We start from the raw sequence: 16,145 nt of genomic DNA, 5'->3' as shown, positions 1-16,145 counted from the left end.
AAGTGTTCGTTAAGTCGATTTAAATATTTTCTGCTTCTAAGGTGAGCTGAAAGTTTTCAAATTTTTTTTTGACTGTTATTTTCGACTGTTTTTAAAAGCGAAGTGTTTTGACAAAATAAAAATTAAAGATGATTTTTTATTTCTAAAATTTGAATCATATTTACTTTTTTCATTGGTTCTAGGAATCATAAAAAAAAAATATTGAAATAGAACTTAAAATAAATATTCAAAAAATATATAGTTATTCGATTTTTAGATTTAGATTTTGTCAAAATACTTTCTTGGCTAATTGTATATGATTTTCTTTGCTTGTCAAATGAATCACTTGACATGCTGTATATCAAAAATTTGTATTAATATTAAATATCAATGACGTCGTTGCTAGTAAATTCAAAAGCCACTGTCAGTCTGGGTGTGCGAGTGTGTGTAAGTGTGTGTGTGGAATCTTTGGCTTATACTAGTTCTGGCCAAAACGACAGCCAACACAACACAACATAACATAACACACATGAGTGTGATATAATCGCTTGGCATGAATGGAAAAAGGCGTTGCAAATTTTCACACAACATTTAAAGACAGCAGAGGGAGTGGGACAGGGAGGGGATAGGGAGAAGACAGAAAGGGGGGCAGAGAGGGGGACAGCCAACAATGGGCAGAGAGTTAGAGAGAGACCCAACTCAACTCAAAGTCGACACAGCCAAATCGGCCATAATCTTGGCTAAAGCTAATAATAGCAGCAGGTTTTTGACTTGGCTCAAAGCAGAGTTATGCGCCTACACACACACACACTCACACTAAAAGTCTCACACACACACACACTTAGACAGCCAGCTAAAGGGCAACGCATGTTAGAAATATTTGCTGTTTAGTGTATTTAAGCACTTTGCAACACTCGACAACACTTTTTCACACTTTTTTTGCTGCCTACTCCACAAACAAATTCGAATGACACTCACGTAATCTGCTAAAAATAGTTGAATTTTTATTGCGCGTTGTTGTTGTTGTTGTTGCTTCTTTTTCGAGTTTTACTTGTATTTTTATTTAGTTATTTCATATTTTTTTCAGGCGCTTTGCCGCAGCGAACGCGTCGCGTTTTCAACTCGAACTGATCAACGCATTCATTTGCACAGCTTCGTTCACCTGTGTGTGATCTAAACTGAACTAAAGTAATCTAAAAAGGCAGCGACGTAAAACTGGTTTCAAACGGCGCTCTCTAAAGCAAAGTGTGAAAGAACGAGTGTGAGAGAGCCAGAGAGCGTAGCATTGAGAGCGCGCTTTGTTGTTGTCTCTGCACTTTGCACTTTTGTGCCGCATTTTGTTGTCAAACTGCATTTAATAACCGTTAACCGAAAGTTCTGCGACACGTGCACAGAGCTTAAGTAATGATGAGTGGGAGAGGAAAAGGGAGAGACAGAGACAGACTCTTGCCTTTCACAACAATGCAGTTGATAGTTATCAGTGCTGCCAACTCTTTATAAATATTCAATACTAGCCAAAAATAGCTAGACAAGCTGCAAGAAAGCCAAAAAAAAACTATTACAGTTTTTAGGTTTATTTTATGCACTCTCTCTTATTGAAAATAGAATCTGGCGGGAAAATAGCTAAGCTGGCAACACTATTGATAGCACCGGAAAATGGCCAGGCGGCGGATAGAGGGGCGTGTCGGAACACGGTCACTTCATTAGACGCTGCATTCGACCAGCTGCCGCACGTGACTTTGCAACGTTGTGTTGCAACAAGCGTAGTGAGAAGTGGGAGGTGGAAGTGTCAGTCTTAATACCTAATTTGCAACTAAAGCTGTGACTGAGACTGTGACAAAGTCAGTGCCACTGAATGGGGCATCGATAATGAATGCAGTCTTGTAGCATTTAAATATTTGGACACACTTGCAGCACCGAATCCATTAAGACTACCAATTCATGTTGCAGGCAACGAAATATAAATAAACATTCGCATTCAAATTTATGCGCAAAGCTTGCGGGCAACACAAAAAAAATCAAAAAAAAAAAAGAGATGGCCAAAAGCGAGCGAGAGCGAGAGAGGATGAAATAATATGGCGTTGTTTACAGTTCCGGTTACACTGAGCAGAAAAAGCTAAGTCAAAACTATAAAAAGGAATTGCTTCTACAGCGTAACAGTAAATATGACTATTGTTTTGGGAAAAAAGCTACACTGATAGAAATTGAAGCTAAAATTATAATATGGAAAAATATGATTTTTAAATATATTTAATTCATTTCTAAATTGTGTAAGAACGCATAAAATAAATTTGTAAAAATCGGAAATAAATTTATAACAGCTGATTTTGTTATACCAAAATTATGCCCGAAAAATGCATTCTCTTTCAATTCAGAAACTATATATTTTGTTAAAGAAACATCGTTAAAATCTGCACAATCTTTTCAGACACACCTTTATTTTTCTCTCAGTGCAGCTACAGTTTTTTGACTGCATTTTTCTCTTACTCTACAGAAAATTTCGTATATTTTTGCAGTGCAAAAAATATGCATGGCTTTAATTTAAATTGCATCTTTTATTTGCTGCTGTTGTCGCGTCTTTAATGCCACATTTTGCCGTGGGTTGCAACATTGTTGTGCAACGTGCGTGTGTGTGTGTGATTGTGTGTGTGGGCAGTTGTCATTGTCACAGCAGTTGTTGGCCTCAGTTCAGTGGCATTGTGAGGCCCATAAGTTGCACAGGTCTTAGACATTTGTGTGGCATGCCTCACCCAACCCTGAATTGTGTTCTGCTTTTTTCGGTATGTAACTGAGAATTCCTCACGCATTTCTTTGTTTATAGAAAGCATTTCACATGCTTTTCTTTTCTTTTTTTCACTTTCCACTTTACACTTCGTTGCAAGTCGTAAAAAAGTTGGTGCAACGCAGTTGCTGCCTCGGCTGGTGTCATAAAAGTTGCATAAAACTGCACTGATTTTTCTTTAACAATATGCTGTCTTCAGTCACAACTTTAAAGGCAGGAAAACGCATTAACTTTTAACTTTGTCGAGGCGCCAAATGGCAAATCATTTTGCACGTCTGTTGCAAGAACAGCAACGACTTTGACATGTGTGGGTGTGTGTGTGTGTGTGTGTGTGTGTTTGTGGCATATGCCTGACACTGGATTTAATTTAGATAAAAGCTTTAGCTTTACACGCTCAGAGAACCTTTATGCTCAGATAATGCACTCAAATCAATTCCATAAACACTTGCCACACTTGCCACAACCTTTGCCTGCGACAACAATCTATTTTCATGGCCTCAATATGAGGAGCACATTGATGCCCCAGTTATGCGGGGGCGTGGCGCGCCAAAGGCAACTAAAGTGGGTTAAATTCTATAATCAAGTCTGGGTCTAACGGTTGAGACTAATTTCTTATCAGCAAAGCAGCTTTTTATACACTTACCAAAGGTTTAACGATTTTGTCAGGCAGCTAAAATTTGCGTTTCTACATTTAATTCAAGATTACCATACAATATTATAAATAATAATATAAAAAAATTATTTGTAGCCCTATAAAATTATTTAATAAAGAGATTCCTAGTTTTTAAAAGGAACTAACTATAAAATAATTTTCACTTCTGAAAATGTAAGTTAAAATAAATTAAAGATATTAAAATATATCAAATGTTTGATATTTATATTATTATTTTTTTCTAGCCCAAACTTTATTTTAATAAATTATTACATACTTAAGTCCTTTCTTTATATAATATTTCTTTTAATTCTTTTACAAAACTTCTTCCATTTTTTTAATGAAATTTTATAATTTTATTCCATAAACTTCGATCTAAAATGATATTATAAGCATTAAAATATAAAAATGATAAAATATCTAGAAATATGTTTTTTTTTCTAACCAAACTATTATTTTAAATAAAAAGCTATAATAATTTATTTTCCTTAAATGTTCTATAACGAAACCTTTACAATTTCTTAAGTGAAATTTGAAATATAAAATGCAGCCTTATCCTTCACTTACCATAGCTTAATGACACTCATACATCACGTTTCGGGCTAAAGGAAATGTATGAAAAATATTGTTTAGAAATGGCCAAAAAGGTTACCAGCTATAAATTAGAAAAAAAAAAACAATTTAAATATTCATTGACATTTATTGATTGAATTTGATAAGTTTTTATCTTTCTGCAGCATTTGTGTATTTTTTTTTTTTTTTTTTTTTTTTGGTTTGCACATACATTAAATACATGTATTTTAGTTAAATTTCATTTGGTTTGCTTTGATTATGTTTGTTGTTGTTGTTTCTTTGAAAACTGATGCACACACACTTGTTGTTGTGGACTTTAACCATTTCAATTGGAGTTGTTAGGAACCTGAACGTGGCTCTGTAGGAGTTTTAGTTTATTTTATATATTTTTTAACATGTAAAGCACACATTGAAAATAATAAACTGTTTCTCTCGCTCTACTTAATAATTGTGATAAGTTTTGTTAGCAAGTTTCGGCGGTAAACGGTTGCTTTTGTCATTTGGCTTATAAGTAAAAACATTGATAAAACATAAAACGTATAACATTTACAGGATCTGTTCCGATTTTCGTATTTTTTAGAAAATTCGTCATACACATAAATATTTTGATAACAGTTCTATGCATTTGAATTTGTGTTGATGTGTGTGTAAAGTTTGTATAAATGCCCTGTTTAGGTAGGTTTATATATAAATAAATACATATATATATATAAATCATGATCAATAATCAAAAATAGTTTGTTGTTGCAGTTTATAGTTGTTTGTATTCATTTGTTGTTGTTGTTGCTGCTTGTATATAGCATTCATATGTATGTTGTATATATATGTATAAGTATCGTAGGAGGGCTTTTTGTAGGTTCATTTGTTGCATATTTGTAACCAGCATATAACAATTGTTTCTATACTCAATAATTCTCTAATATTCTTCATTAACATTCTCCTTCCTTTTGGCCAAGTTTTAATTATGTTTCGGTTTCTATTTTGTTGTGGTAAATGCTTTTGGTCTCTTGGTTTGGCCAATTTTGCATTTGTATTAATATTTGTATTTGTTGAAACTTGATTTTTTGTTTGTTTTACAATATTCATTTACTTGTATTTATTTATTTTATTTTTTTGTAGCTAGTGCTCGTTACATTTACCAATGCGTAATTTGATTTGATTTATAGTTTGCTATTTGTAGGAAATTATCATAGGTACACATATGTATCAGTATTTGGGGTTACTTTAAGTACAGCAAACATTTTCCTATTTATTTATAATATTCACTTAACTAAACTATCTGTTCATTTAGACTGGAAGAGAGCAGTTTGAAGATGTATGAAAAGAAAGATTAACGAAATCATAGGAAAGAGAAATTAAAATGTGCTTGGTTCCATATAGATATGGAATCATTTAGTTTGAAAATCAAAATGTAAGGGTATCACATATCAAAACCTTTCAATTTTAACCATTGTCCTATGCCACATTCGATGTTGCAGGGTTGCTGCTTGCTGTCGATGTGTGACAACCCTATTAGAGCACAGTTTCAACTGAATAATCATGTTGTATATATAGATGAAAGTTGAAAGCAAAATTGGTGCAAAGTTTACCAATAAATTAGTTGTCTAATATATATTATAGTTTTCTTTCTTATAGACTAAGTATATGCATATACATATATATCATTTATATATTCAATATAATACTCATTCATTTGTGATTAGTTTTAATCAAATTGTAGCGCATCGTTTAGTGTAAATTTTAAAAATACTTTTTTTTTTGTATGTAATTTGACTTGGATTTTGTTGTTTGTGCAATTTATTATGTATTAATATATATATGTATATATATTTGCGCCACATATTTAAAAATTGTTCTCAGATGCCTTGCGAAAGGTATAAAAAAGTTTTGCTTCAGTTTACAGTTAAGAATTACAGTTAACAGTTAAGGTTCCCTATTATCCGTTATCGTATATGTATAAATATATAGAGACCATTGTATATAGTACAAAATTTACAATCGAAGCGACAAAACTTCAGTATTTTTTTTTTTTTTTGTTTTCAAATCAAATTCTAAATTTCTTATGTTTTTTTGGGAATTTAAGAAATTGTTTTTAGTTTTTTATTTTGATAGAAGCCTCAAGTGAAGTGTATAAAAAGCAAAACAGCTAAAGGCTTACTTTAGGCACTCACTGTGCACAGTGTGTATGTGAAGGTGTGTGTGTGTGTGTTTGTTTGCAAGCGTGTGTCTAATAAATTTATACAAAATCTGTGCTCAGAAAATAGTTTACAAATATTCTATAGGCTTAGTTACACTGTCCTTTGGGCATGATATACATACTTATACTCATTGTATACAAGTGTATGTAAGAAAGAGTGTATTTATAAGTATATGTGTGTGTGTGTTGGGAGAGTTTTTGTTTTTTTTTAGAAGCTCGGAGTTACGCATATTTTGATTGTTTTAAAGATTCATCGTTCACTGTTTTTTTTTTAATAGAAAATGATTTTAAACAGCTTTTAAATAGCAATATAATAGTTTTTAATTTCTTAAACTGTTTGTAGCTTAAATTGACACAAAAACGTTGTTTTTATTTTTTGTTTTTAATTCAAATCGCTTGCAAATGACTTTAGAAAAATTGTTAAATGGCTCTAAATTGCCTATTGGAATTGTTTTGTTTGTTACTAAAAAAATGTATTTTATTTGGTATTTCAAAGGAAGTTTTCTTATAGACTGCATCTGAGAAATATTAATGAACGGACTTTCTTCAATAAGGTTCAAAAGTTTTTTAGCTTGCTCCTAAAACTATGCTATACTTTTTGATGTGGAATTTAAAATGGTGTTGAAAAAATTTGAATCTAACTTCAAGTCAAATTTAAGAAATACCAATTTTAGTACTGTTCTTGTTTCTAAAATGTTCATATGACTGTTAGAAATTATTCAAATGAACTTTGAATATAATTTTCTGTAAAATCGGACTACTTTTTTAATCATCGAATATGCTTTGCAAGCGTTAACTTCGATGAACCGAAGTTGGATTAATTTTGAATATTTTTTTATGTGTTTTTTAGTCGTGTTGTTCTAGTAAAAGTCTTCAAAACGCAGCTGGGTGCTAGAAATGTTTGTAGTTGTCAGTGTTGCTACAATTAATATGTATATTTGATGTAAGTTATTTTCTTTTAAGTGTATTCAATATTCGTATGCTTAGTTGTGGCAATTTCAGCAATGTCTACGCTTCTACTTAGATAGTCCCTAATATGTGTGTTTTAAGTACTCGTAATTTAACATTAATTTTACATTTAATTTTGCTGTTGTTTATCATCTTTTGGGCTGCGATTTGGGGTCAGTTTCGTTTTAAATACTGCCCTTAAAATATGCCACGTAAATTGTTACTTTATGCACCATTTGAATTTCAAGTTGCAAACATTTACAAACAGAGAAGGACATGGAGAAGGAGCAGGATGAGGAGTTAGAGGATGTTTAATAATATTTAGACAGCTACATTACATAATACATAATAATAGAATTCGTAATTATTATGTTTTTTTTTGTTAATTACTTTATACACTTTTAATTTTTTGTAGTTTCCAATGCAATTTGATTGCTTGCTGTCGCCATTTGGAGAGACGTTTTTCAAACGATGCTCACCTGGATCTGCACATAGAATCAATTGATGAAACGAGCCTTCTGTTTGCGCACAAAGTCCTGTGCCTGTTTGTCATTGATGCGCAGCTCGAGGATTTGCAAAATTGGATTGCCTGCAACCAAAAGGGGTTTTTTTTTTTTTTATTGGGGAAAACCCAATGTCAATATTGAGTCAACGTGTCGATGAGAAAGGAAAGGAAGAGAGAGACTCTCTCTCTCTTTTTGTACTCACATTTATCCTTTTGCTGCATCAACGGCAACTCAATCTGCTTGAGTCCATGAAAGTTATCCACACTGGTGCTGTAATCCGCCACGCCGGGTATATTGCCCAGTGCCAAATAGGCCTCGCCTCCAAAATCATTCGCCGTGAGCACATCGTGATCCATGACCGTAAAACAAATCATTGCCCCATCGCTCAGACATTGCTCCAGCGTCACCGAGAACTCAAAGCATTCATCGAAAATGGGATTCAAAGTGCGCTGCAAATGGAATTCATTATGAGCTTGGCTAAAATTGATGGGCAAAAACATAGGAACATTGATTTATTCCTTTTTTTCAATGGAAATTTAAAGACTTCACTGAAATGTTAATTTGTAAAATTTTACATTTTTTATACCATTTTTCTTAACGTGAATTAAAAGCAGCTGTCCGAATATTTGTAATATTAAAAAAATATTAAAATTAAAATTTTAAATTAACAACTTAACTAAACAAAAAAAAAAAAAAAACATAGGAACATTGATTTATTCCTTTTTTCAATGGAAATTTAAAGACTTTACTGAAATGTAAATTTGTAAAATTTTCCATTCTTTTATTCCATTTACTTTTAACGTGAATTAAAAGCAGTTGTCCAATTTTTTTGTAATTTGTAAATAATATTAGAAAATTACATATTAAATTAATTTTAAAATTATAAAAATCAGACTTAAAACAGAAATATAGTCAAAATTTTATTAAGTTGTATAAGAGAAGGATTAATTTATTTAGTTTAAATATTTAAAAAAAATTTAAATTGATACAATTTTATTTTATTTTTTTTTATACATACATCGAAAGTGTCAAGAAATCTTTTACTTTCTGTATGAAAAATAGATGTTGGTTACTTTCAGAACGCAAATGTTTTCTTTGCTCTAACGATTTATGATCGAAAAAGTCCTATTAAAGCAAATTTTGATTTAAATTAAAATATATTAGGAATATTTAAAGTTTTTATTTAATTAAAATTAATAGAAATGCGAATATTTAGACCTAAATTGTGAAAACTTTGACTAATATTATGCAGAACTTTTCAGTATATTTTATAACTGAAGTATTCGGACAAATCAAAAAAAATTTAGTAACGCAAAATATTAGAATATTTAAATTATTCTGTACATATTTGATATATTTTGAATAAAATTTAAACTAAAATGCTCGTATATACTAAAATAATATTTACACAAAATGGTATTTAAATAAAAAAATAAAATTTAACTTTATTAAATATTTGAATATGTATAAGAAAAATCTAAGAAAAAATTTTGGACTTTTGCGATTGTTGCATTTTAAATGCGATGTTTAATTTAGACACACATAACTAAATATTCTGCCTAGATCCGGATTAATCCTGCACTGAAAAAAAGACCTATTTTTTAAAATCAAGAAAATTCAATAAATTCTATCGTAACAAATTAAAGTAACATTTATAAAATTACTTAGACAGAATAAAATGTATACAAATCAAAATAAAAAAAAAATAAAAAAATTATAAATATAAAAAATAATGTTTTTTTTTATTTTTTGATTTTAATTTTAAGAACATTTATTCTTAAAATATGTGCTTGGTCTTATTTGAAATGTTCTTAAAACCAAGATGTGTTCTCTTAATTTAAGAATATTAGACCAAAAATCTTAGTTCTGAGACCAAAATTTTGATTTTTGAACATTTTTTTTTATCAGTGTACTCACCTTATGCACATTGGTTTGCTGCTCCATGCAGTGGACAAAGATGCGACGAGGCAGCATCTCGATGACCACAAAGGGATCACTGAAGCCATTCGGATCGAGGGGCACCACATCCCGAGCGTGCAACACCTCGACGCACAGGGAGTCGTGATTGAAATAGGCGCGCACAGCCAGGGATCCATAAGGACCAGGGCTGACGGCCACCAGTTGTTCCCGTAATCGATTCAGATAGAACATGTCGATCAAACGATCCGTGTCCGTTTTGTGGAACTGCAAACGTTGCTCGATCCGCCAGAAATCCTCCGTGTGCAGACACTCCAGCAGCAATCCCTGTCCCTCGGCATGGAAGAAGTCCACCAGCAGCTGCAGTGCCTCATATAAACGCTTGTGAAAGTGTGTCGGTTTGTCGGTCTCATCTCCGGTCTCCATTTGGCGGGACATCTCGCCCAGCACCGTCTTCCAGATGAAACGCAGCGAACGATTGAAGTTCTTGGTTAGCAAAGCGCTATTTAAAGCGGCTAGATGACAGTCCAGATATTCCAGGAGCGGCACAATGGCTTGATTAGCGGGCAAGGAGTCTGGAGACCAGGCCAAATGGAATACGGCCTTCTGTAAGGACATTTGCATCAAAGGCGCTAGCTTGGATAAAATGCGTTCACAGCGATTCTCCATGTGAGTCAGACTGGATTCCAGCAGATTATCCGCCGACTCCTCCAATGGCTGCTCATCCGAGCGGAACTCGGCCAGCGTGCGACGCACATACTCCACATTATTAACCGTAACACACATATCATCGGAGCAGCGGAACGGTCCTTGTTGCTCATAGTAACCACTGTCCGCCAGTGTGGTGTGAATGAGATCACAATAGTGCATGGCGGCGGAGCAAACGACATCGATGAGTTGGGACTCCAGCATAATGGCCGTATCCTCGTCCGGCCAATTGATGACCTTCCAGAACTCCTTGATGTTCAGCAGTGTGCTGGCCGTGTCCACCGAGGAGCTACTGTACCGCACAATGCGTTCGCCCTCACAAATCGCATCCATGCGAATGGCCGCCCGAATCCTTTGCAGCGCCTTCGCCTTGCTAATCATCATCCAACGCTCGAAGGTCGATATAAACCACTCGTGGCTGTTGCTCAGCGCCAGCGGTTTCTCCGGCGGTTGCGGTTGGGCGGACAAATGCCGCTTCAGCTGACAGAATTCCTGCAGTGCCAGAAACAACTCGAATGGCTTCGTGTCCACCGGCTCCGCATCGCCCTCGAGTACGGCGTACTGCGACAGATTCATCCGCACGCCGGGCACCTGGCCAGCTGCCATCCGGGTGTACAGCTCCTCTCCCACCATCGCATCGTACTGCTTGTAGATGATGCTGAAGTACTGAATGCCATTCGTGCTGCATGCAACAAAACAGAAACAGATACAGAAACAGAATACCAAATGCCACAATGAGATAAGCATACGCAACACACGAGTACAGTGGACTCTGCATATAGTGAACTAATTTTAGAAAAACTCCTTCACTAGTTTCCAGAGAACATTATCATTATAAACTGTGTTATAAAAATTACATTATAATAATTATTTCTTGATTTGTAATAATTTTCATTTGTTATCATTAATCAATCATTAAATTTGAGCGAAAGAATTAAATATTTTATATACATTTCTGTTCCTATTCACTAGATTCCACAGGAACCGTTATTATTATTATTATTATTATTATTATTATTATAAAAATTACATTATATTAATTATGTGATGATCTTTAAGAAATTTCATTAATGATATTGATCGATTCTGAGTAATGAATATTACAAAAACGGTCTATAATAAGTATATATTACATCATTTTCATTTTTAGCAAGATTTTTCGTAAGCAAATATCTTTAATCTGTTCTAATATCATTTTGGTACTATTTTCAGAATAGAATTTAATTTGAGTTGCTGATAAAGTGAAAAACGATCAATTTTTAACCAAAATTCACCAAGAAAATTTACATTTTATTAAATGCTATTGCATAAAAAGGATTTTATTAATGATAATGATCAATTCTGAGTAATATCATAAGAAAAACGATCTATAATCAGTATATATTATAAAATTTTCCCTTTCCGCAAGAATGTTCTTAAGTAAATATCTTTAACCTGTTCTAATATCATTTTGGTAATATTTTTCGAATAGAATTTAATTTGAGTTGCTGATAAAGTGAAAAACGATCAATTTTTAACCAAAATTCACCAAGAAAATTTACATTTTATTAAATGCTATTGCATAAAAAGGACTGATAGTCCTTATTTTAAAATTTTTTAAGAAAATAAATATCCATTTTAATTTTTTGTCCCAAAACTTAATTACATAAAAAGGACTAATAATCTTTATTTTAAATTTTTTTTAACAAAATAAATGTTGAATTGCATTTTTTGTCCCAAAAATTTGTCCAGAAAATTTAAAATCAATATTTATTATTAAGTTCAACTATTAATACAAATAATCATTGATATAATTAACTGCAGTTTTGGCATATAAAATAAATAAATATTTTAACTAGTATTTTTTTTATTTTGTAAAAAAAGAAACTATCACTTATTTCGCTACTATATTTATTTAATATTTTACAATTGTGTTATTCCAAGTTGTTACTGATCAGACACTTTTGGGTTCTTTTCAACACAAGTAAATAATTGTCTAAATTTGTTTGTTCACACCTTGAAGTTGTTCCTTATATTAAATGTTTACTGTATGCACTCTCGACTGCAGTTGCAACAGCTGCCTTTGATACAGGTTTAGTTGTTGCAAGTTTGCCATGGAAGCTATTTAGCTGAGCAAGGGAGACAGAGGGATAGAGAGAGAAGAAGACAGTTGCCTCTAAGCTGAAAATCGATTGAGCTTCAAGTTGCGTTTAAAATTGCGCAAATGCTACAATTAGCCGGAGGATTCAACTAAATTTGCTAATGCTACTACTGTGCAACACTTTCAGCCAATGTGGACATCAGTTAAATGGCCCATCAAACTGTCAATCAACCCCAAGAAGAGAGAGAGAGAGAGAGAGAGAGAGAGAGAGGGTCAATAAATTGGACCCAGTTACGTGAGAGCATTTTTATGACAGCGCAATTAATTTAAGGCTTATGTGTGTAAGCCACTTGATGTGCTCATTATGAACCTTTAATGGCCACGTTAACTGGCAAATATGCGACTGATTAGTTGACCTGACTAGAAACTGGACCAGTGTTGTACAGCGTGTGAACTAGTTCCGTCTTGTGTTGATCAACGATATAGAAAAACGATCTGGGATTAAAAATATAGTATTTTAAAGCGATTTTTACTACGAAAAATCTGAGAATGTACTTAGCTTTTAAATTCGTTATAATTAAATCATTTCTAAACGGTATTTAATAAAGGTATTTAATTTTTTTATTTTGCATTAAACTCGTAATTTTAGAGATTTTTTTTAGAATTTTGGGAGTTAAAATTATTAAATTTTGAATTTTCTTAACAAAAAACAAAAGGTGTTATTTTTTCTGCAATTTAAAAATTGTTTTTCAATATAAAAAATTAACTTTTTTTCTTAGAAATTTTTAAGAAAATTTTGTTATATTTTTCTGATATCAAAATCGATCAGGTGTGTTCTACAAATCTCGAACAGCGCTAAAGCAACCCAAAAGCAATTGTTGGTGTTCCTGAATGCAAGAAACCATTGCTGTCAAACGTCTAAAAAGTTCTTGAGAGATTTCACAAAATTAAATATTTATTAAATTGAATTAAAATATTTTTAAATTGAATAAAAATGCAAAATTTGTTTAAAAATATTAAATCTCTTCCATTTTTCTAGCACAAAATCATTTCTGAAACACGCCTGTATACTTTTTTTTATCGATATACATCCCTAAATGTCGATAAAAGTGATTTAATATAATCAATTGGCAATGGAAAATTCAATAGGAAATTAGAAAAAAATGATTAGTGAGCTTTACAGCTTTTAAACAACTAACTGACCAACTGATTAGTGGCAACTACTATAAACTTGGCCAAATGCAGCAAAAAAAGCAGCAACATTCCATGGGGTCAGCACTAAAGTACTGCAGATATGACGTAATTTAAGGGTCAGGGAATAAGGTGGAAGCTATAAGGTTTTGGGTCAATTGCGATGTTCGCTGTTTGTTTTTGTTAAACTGTTAACTGTTCGTGAATTTTATTTTGGCCCGGCCAACAGCATTGTTGAGATGGAAGCAACCTTGAAGCAGCGTGTTTTATATGAGACACGTGCTGCCCATATTTAATTCAATGCAGAGCTAGACACAAGGAAAATGAAAAGGGAGAAAAAGAAAAAATAGTTGTAATCATGGTTCGTTTACTCACTTGTCGAATAGGGCATGATAGTATGTCTGGCCCAGCTGGATGTCGGCGGTTAATGTTGTTACGAAATTCGATAATGGATTGGGCAAACACTGCGACTCCCGCAGCACATTCTGTCCCCACATGATGGAGCCCTTGCGCAATGCATTCACCACCTCACCGCGTACTCCCTTGTTGAATGGGCACACAGCACGAAAGGCTCGCATGGAGCCCAGTAATCCCAGACAGCGCAGCAGGAACTCCAGCCGGATGAGCGAGGGCGGATTCAGGGCCGGAAAGATGTCGCGATGTCGCCGTATCTGATTCAATGAGCGCTCCACAAACCCATTCATTGCCTCCGCCAGCCATTGCTCCAGTTCGCGGGTAAGTGCCTCCTGATTGGGCTGATTCCATTGCTTCTCCACATCGCTCAGCAGGCGGTGCAAGAACTTCGGATCCAACGGTGTCGAGCGATTCAGTCGAGCGGCCGCCACATATCTGTGGATTTGAAAAATAAAATATAAATAGCCACAAAATGAATCACAATTTGGTGGTGACCCAAAGTCAATTTTATGTAAATGATCAATAATTCATTTAAACATCGAAAAGTCTATTATTAAACAAAAATTAAAAATATTAAAATATATTTAATTATTATTTTTAAACATAAAAATTATTAATGGTATAATTTTATATAATATATTTCATTAATGTTATATCAGCTAATTAATTTATTTATATAATTGCATATTAGAAATTATATCTAAATTACAATTCAGTAAAATGCAGGATATTAAATACTGTTTTAATGAATATTTTCTCAAAATTATCTAAATTTCAATTCAGTAAAATGCAGGATATTTAATACTGTTTTAATTAATATTTTCTCAAAATAAAAATATTTGAAAAGTTAGTCTTTATTTAATAATCTAAACCCTATAATGATAATAAAACTAAGGTATTTAATTTAAAAATCTCTTGAACCTTATCAGTTTAGTCAGAAAAAAGCATGCCAATTTAAGTAGGCTTTTGAGAAATAAAATAATTTGAATATTTGCACTTGTGTTAGAAACCGGAAACTTTTACGTCTTATTAACAACTAAATTTTCTATCAAACAAAAATTATTTCATCAAAACCTGTCAATTGGTTAAAAAATCTGGCCAATTTAATTTGATGAAAGTTGTGAACCTATTCAGTTGACCGGCAGTGTATGTAGTTAAATTATTTAAAAACTAGCTGAAAAATTGAATATGTTAACTAATTCAAAGCTGTTAAAGTGATTTTTCGAATTTTCTTTCAACAGAGAAATATTAATTAGATTTAAGGGGTTTATTTTGTAAATTTTTACACTGCAAAAAATAAACAAAATAAATCTCTTAAATCTAATTATTATAATATTTTTGTTTTGAAAGAAAATACATAAGTAAATAAATATCTTTGGCTTTTACAACTTTTTAAATAATTTTACACTTAAATTGACCATTTAATTGAACTTAAAATGAAAATGTGACTTTGTGATGTATCAAAAAAAATGTATAATGGATTATTGACCATTGATAATATTGATAGTACCATTGCCAGCCCTAATCGTCACACTTACCTGGCCATGGCGCACTGCAGATCACTGAGTTCCGACTGCACGGCCAGCTGATGGAGTATGGTGAGTGCCGGACCGGGCAGATCTCCGCACCAGGTCCAGGAGGGTTCATGGGTGGTGACCTCGTGTTGCATGAACACCATTTGCAGCTGCTCGACCTTGCGCATCTGCTGCTCGTTGTTCTCCTCGGCAGCATTGCCGCGATCCTCGCGCGTCGACAGCCACAACTTGAGGCGGATGCGTCCTTGCACCGTGCTGCGATGACTGCGTGCCTCCAGCTTGAACCAGGCATCCAAGCCGGTTGAGGGTATATCCGAAATCGGTATATTCACCGAGCCCAGAAAATCATCCTGTGAGCCTTGACGCGCCGACTGACAGACCTGCTTGAAGAAGCGTCCCAATCCTCGGACTCCGCGCACTTCGTTCAGTCGCGAGACGGCGTCCATGACGCAGCTCTCGTCATCGTGGTCCCAAATGTCCAAGTGAAAGGTGTCCGTGTTGATGTCATCGATGTCGCTAAGGAGCAGGAGGAAGCAAAAGGAAGTTGAAATATATTGTATTATTAGCTAACCAGACGTTTAACTTGGCTCATTAATTTGTCTAATTAGCTCGAGCACTCATAAGTATGCTATACTTTTTTTTATTGCTTCTAAGATGAGCATT

At 33.3% G+C, this 16,145-nt stretch overlaps 1 protein-coding gene across 1 annotated transcript in view; it reads right to left on the bottom strand.

Annotated features, from left to right (window-relative positions):
- Positions 1-7,503: 7,503 nt before the first annotated feature.
- LOC117788253 (BAI1-associated protein 3) overlaps positions 7,504-16,145 on the bottom strand; it is a 32,390-nt gene continuing 23,748 nt past the window's right edge. The window contains exons 6-10 of the mRNA XM_034626954.1: positions 15,486-15,998; positions 13,909-14,382; positions 9,555-10,944; positions 7,840-8,086; positions 7,504-7,720 (exon numbers count right to left, since the gene is read on the bottom strand). Of these exons, the coding sequence (XP_034482845.1) occupies positions 7,629-7,720; positions 7,840-8,086; positions 9,555-10,944; positions 13,909-14,382; positions 15,486-15,998 (2,716 nt within the window). The 3' untranslated portion in view covers positions 7,504-7,628. The remainder of the gene's footprint in view (positions 7,721-7,839; positions 8,087-9,554; positions 10,945-13,908; positions 14,383-15,485; positions 15,999-16,145) is intronic.

Source organism: Drosophila innubila (genome assembly GCF_004354385.1).
Source record: "Drosophila innubila isolate TH190305 chromosome 3L unlocalized genomic scaffold, UK_Dinn_1.0 0_D_3L, whole genome shotgun sequence".
In the NCBI taxonomy this organism is placed as follows: Eukaryota; Metazoa; Arthropoda; class Insecta; order Diptera; family Drosophilidae; genus Drosophila; species Drosophila innubila.
This window is presented reverse-complemented; position numbering and strand designations above follow the sequence as displayed.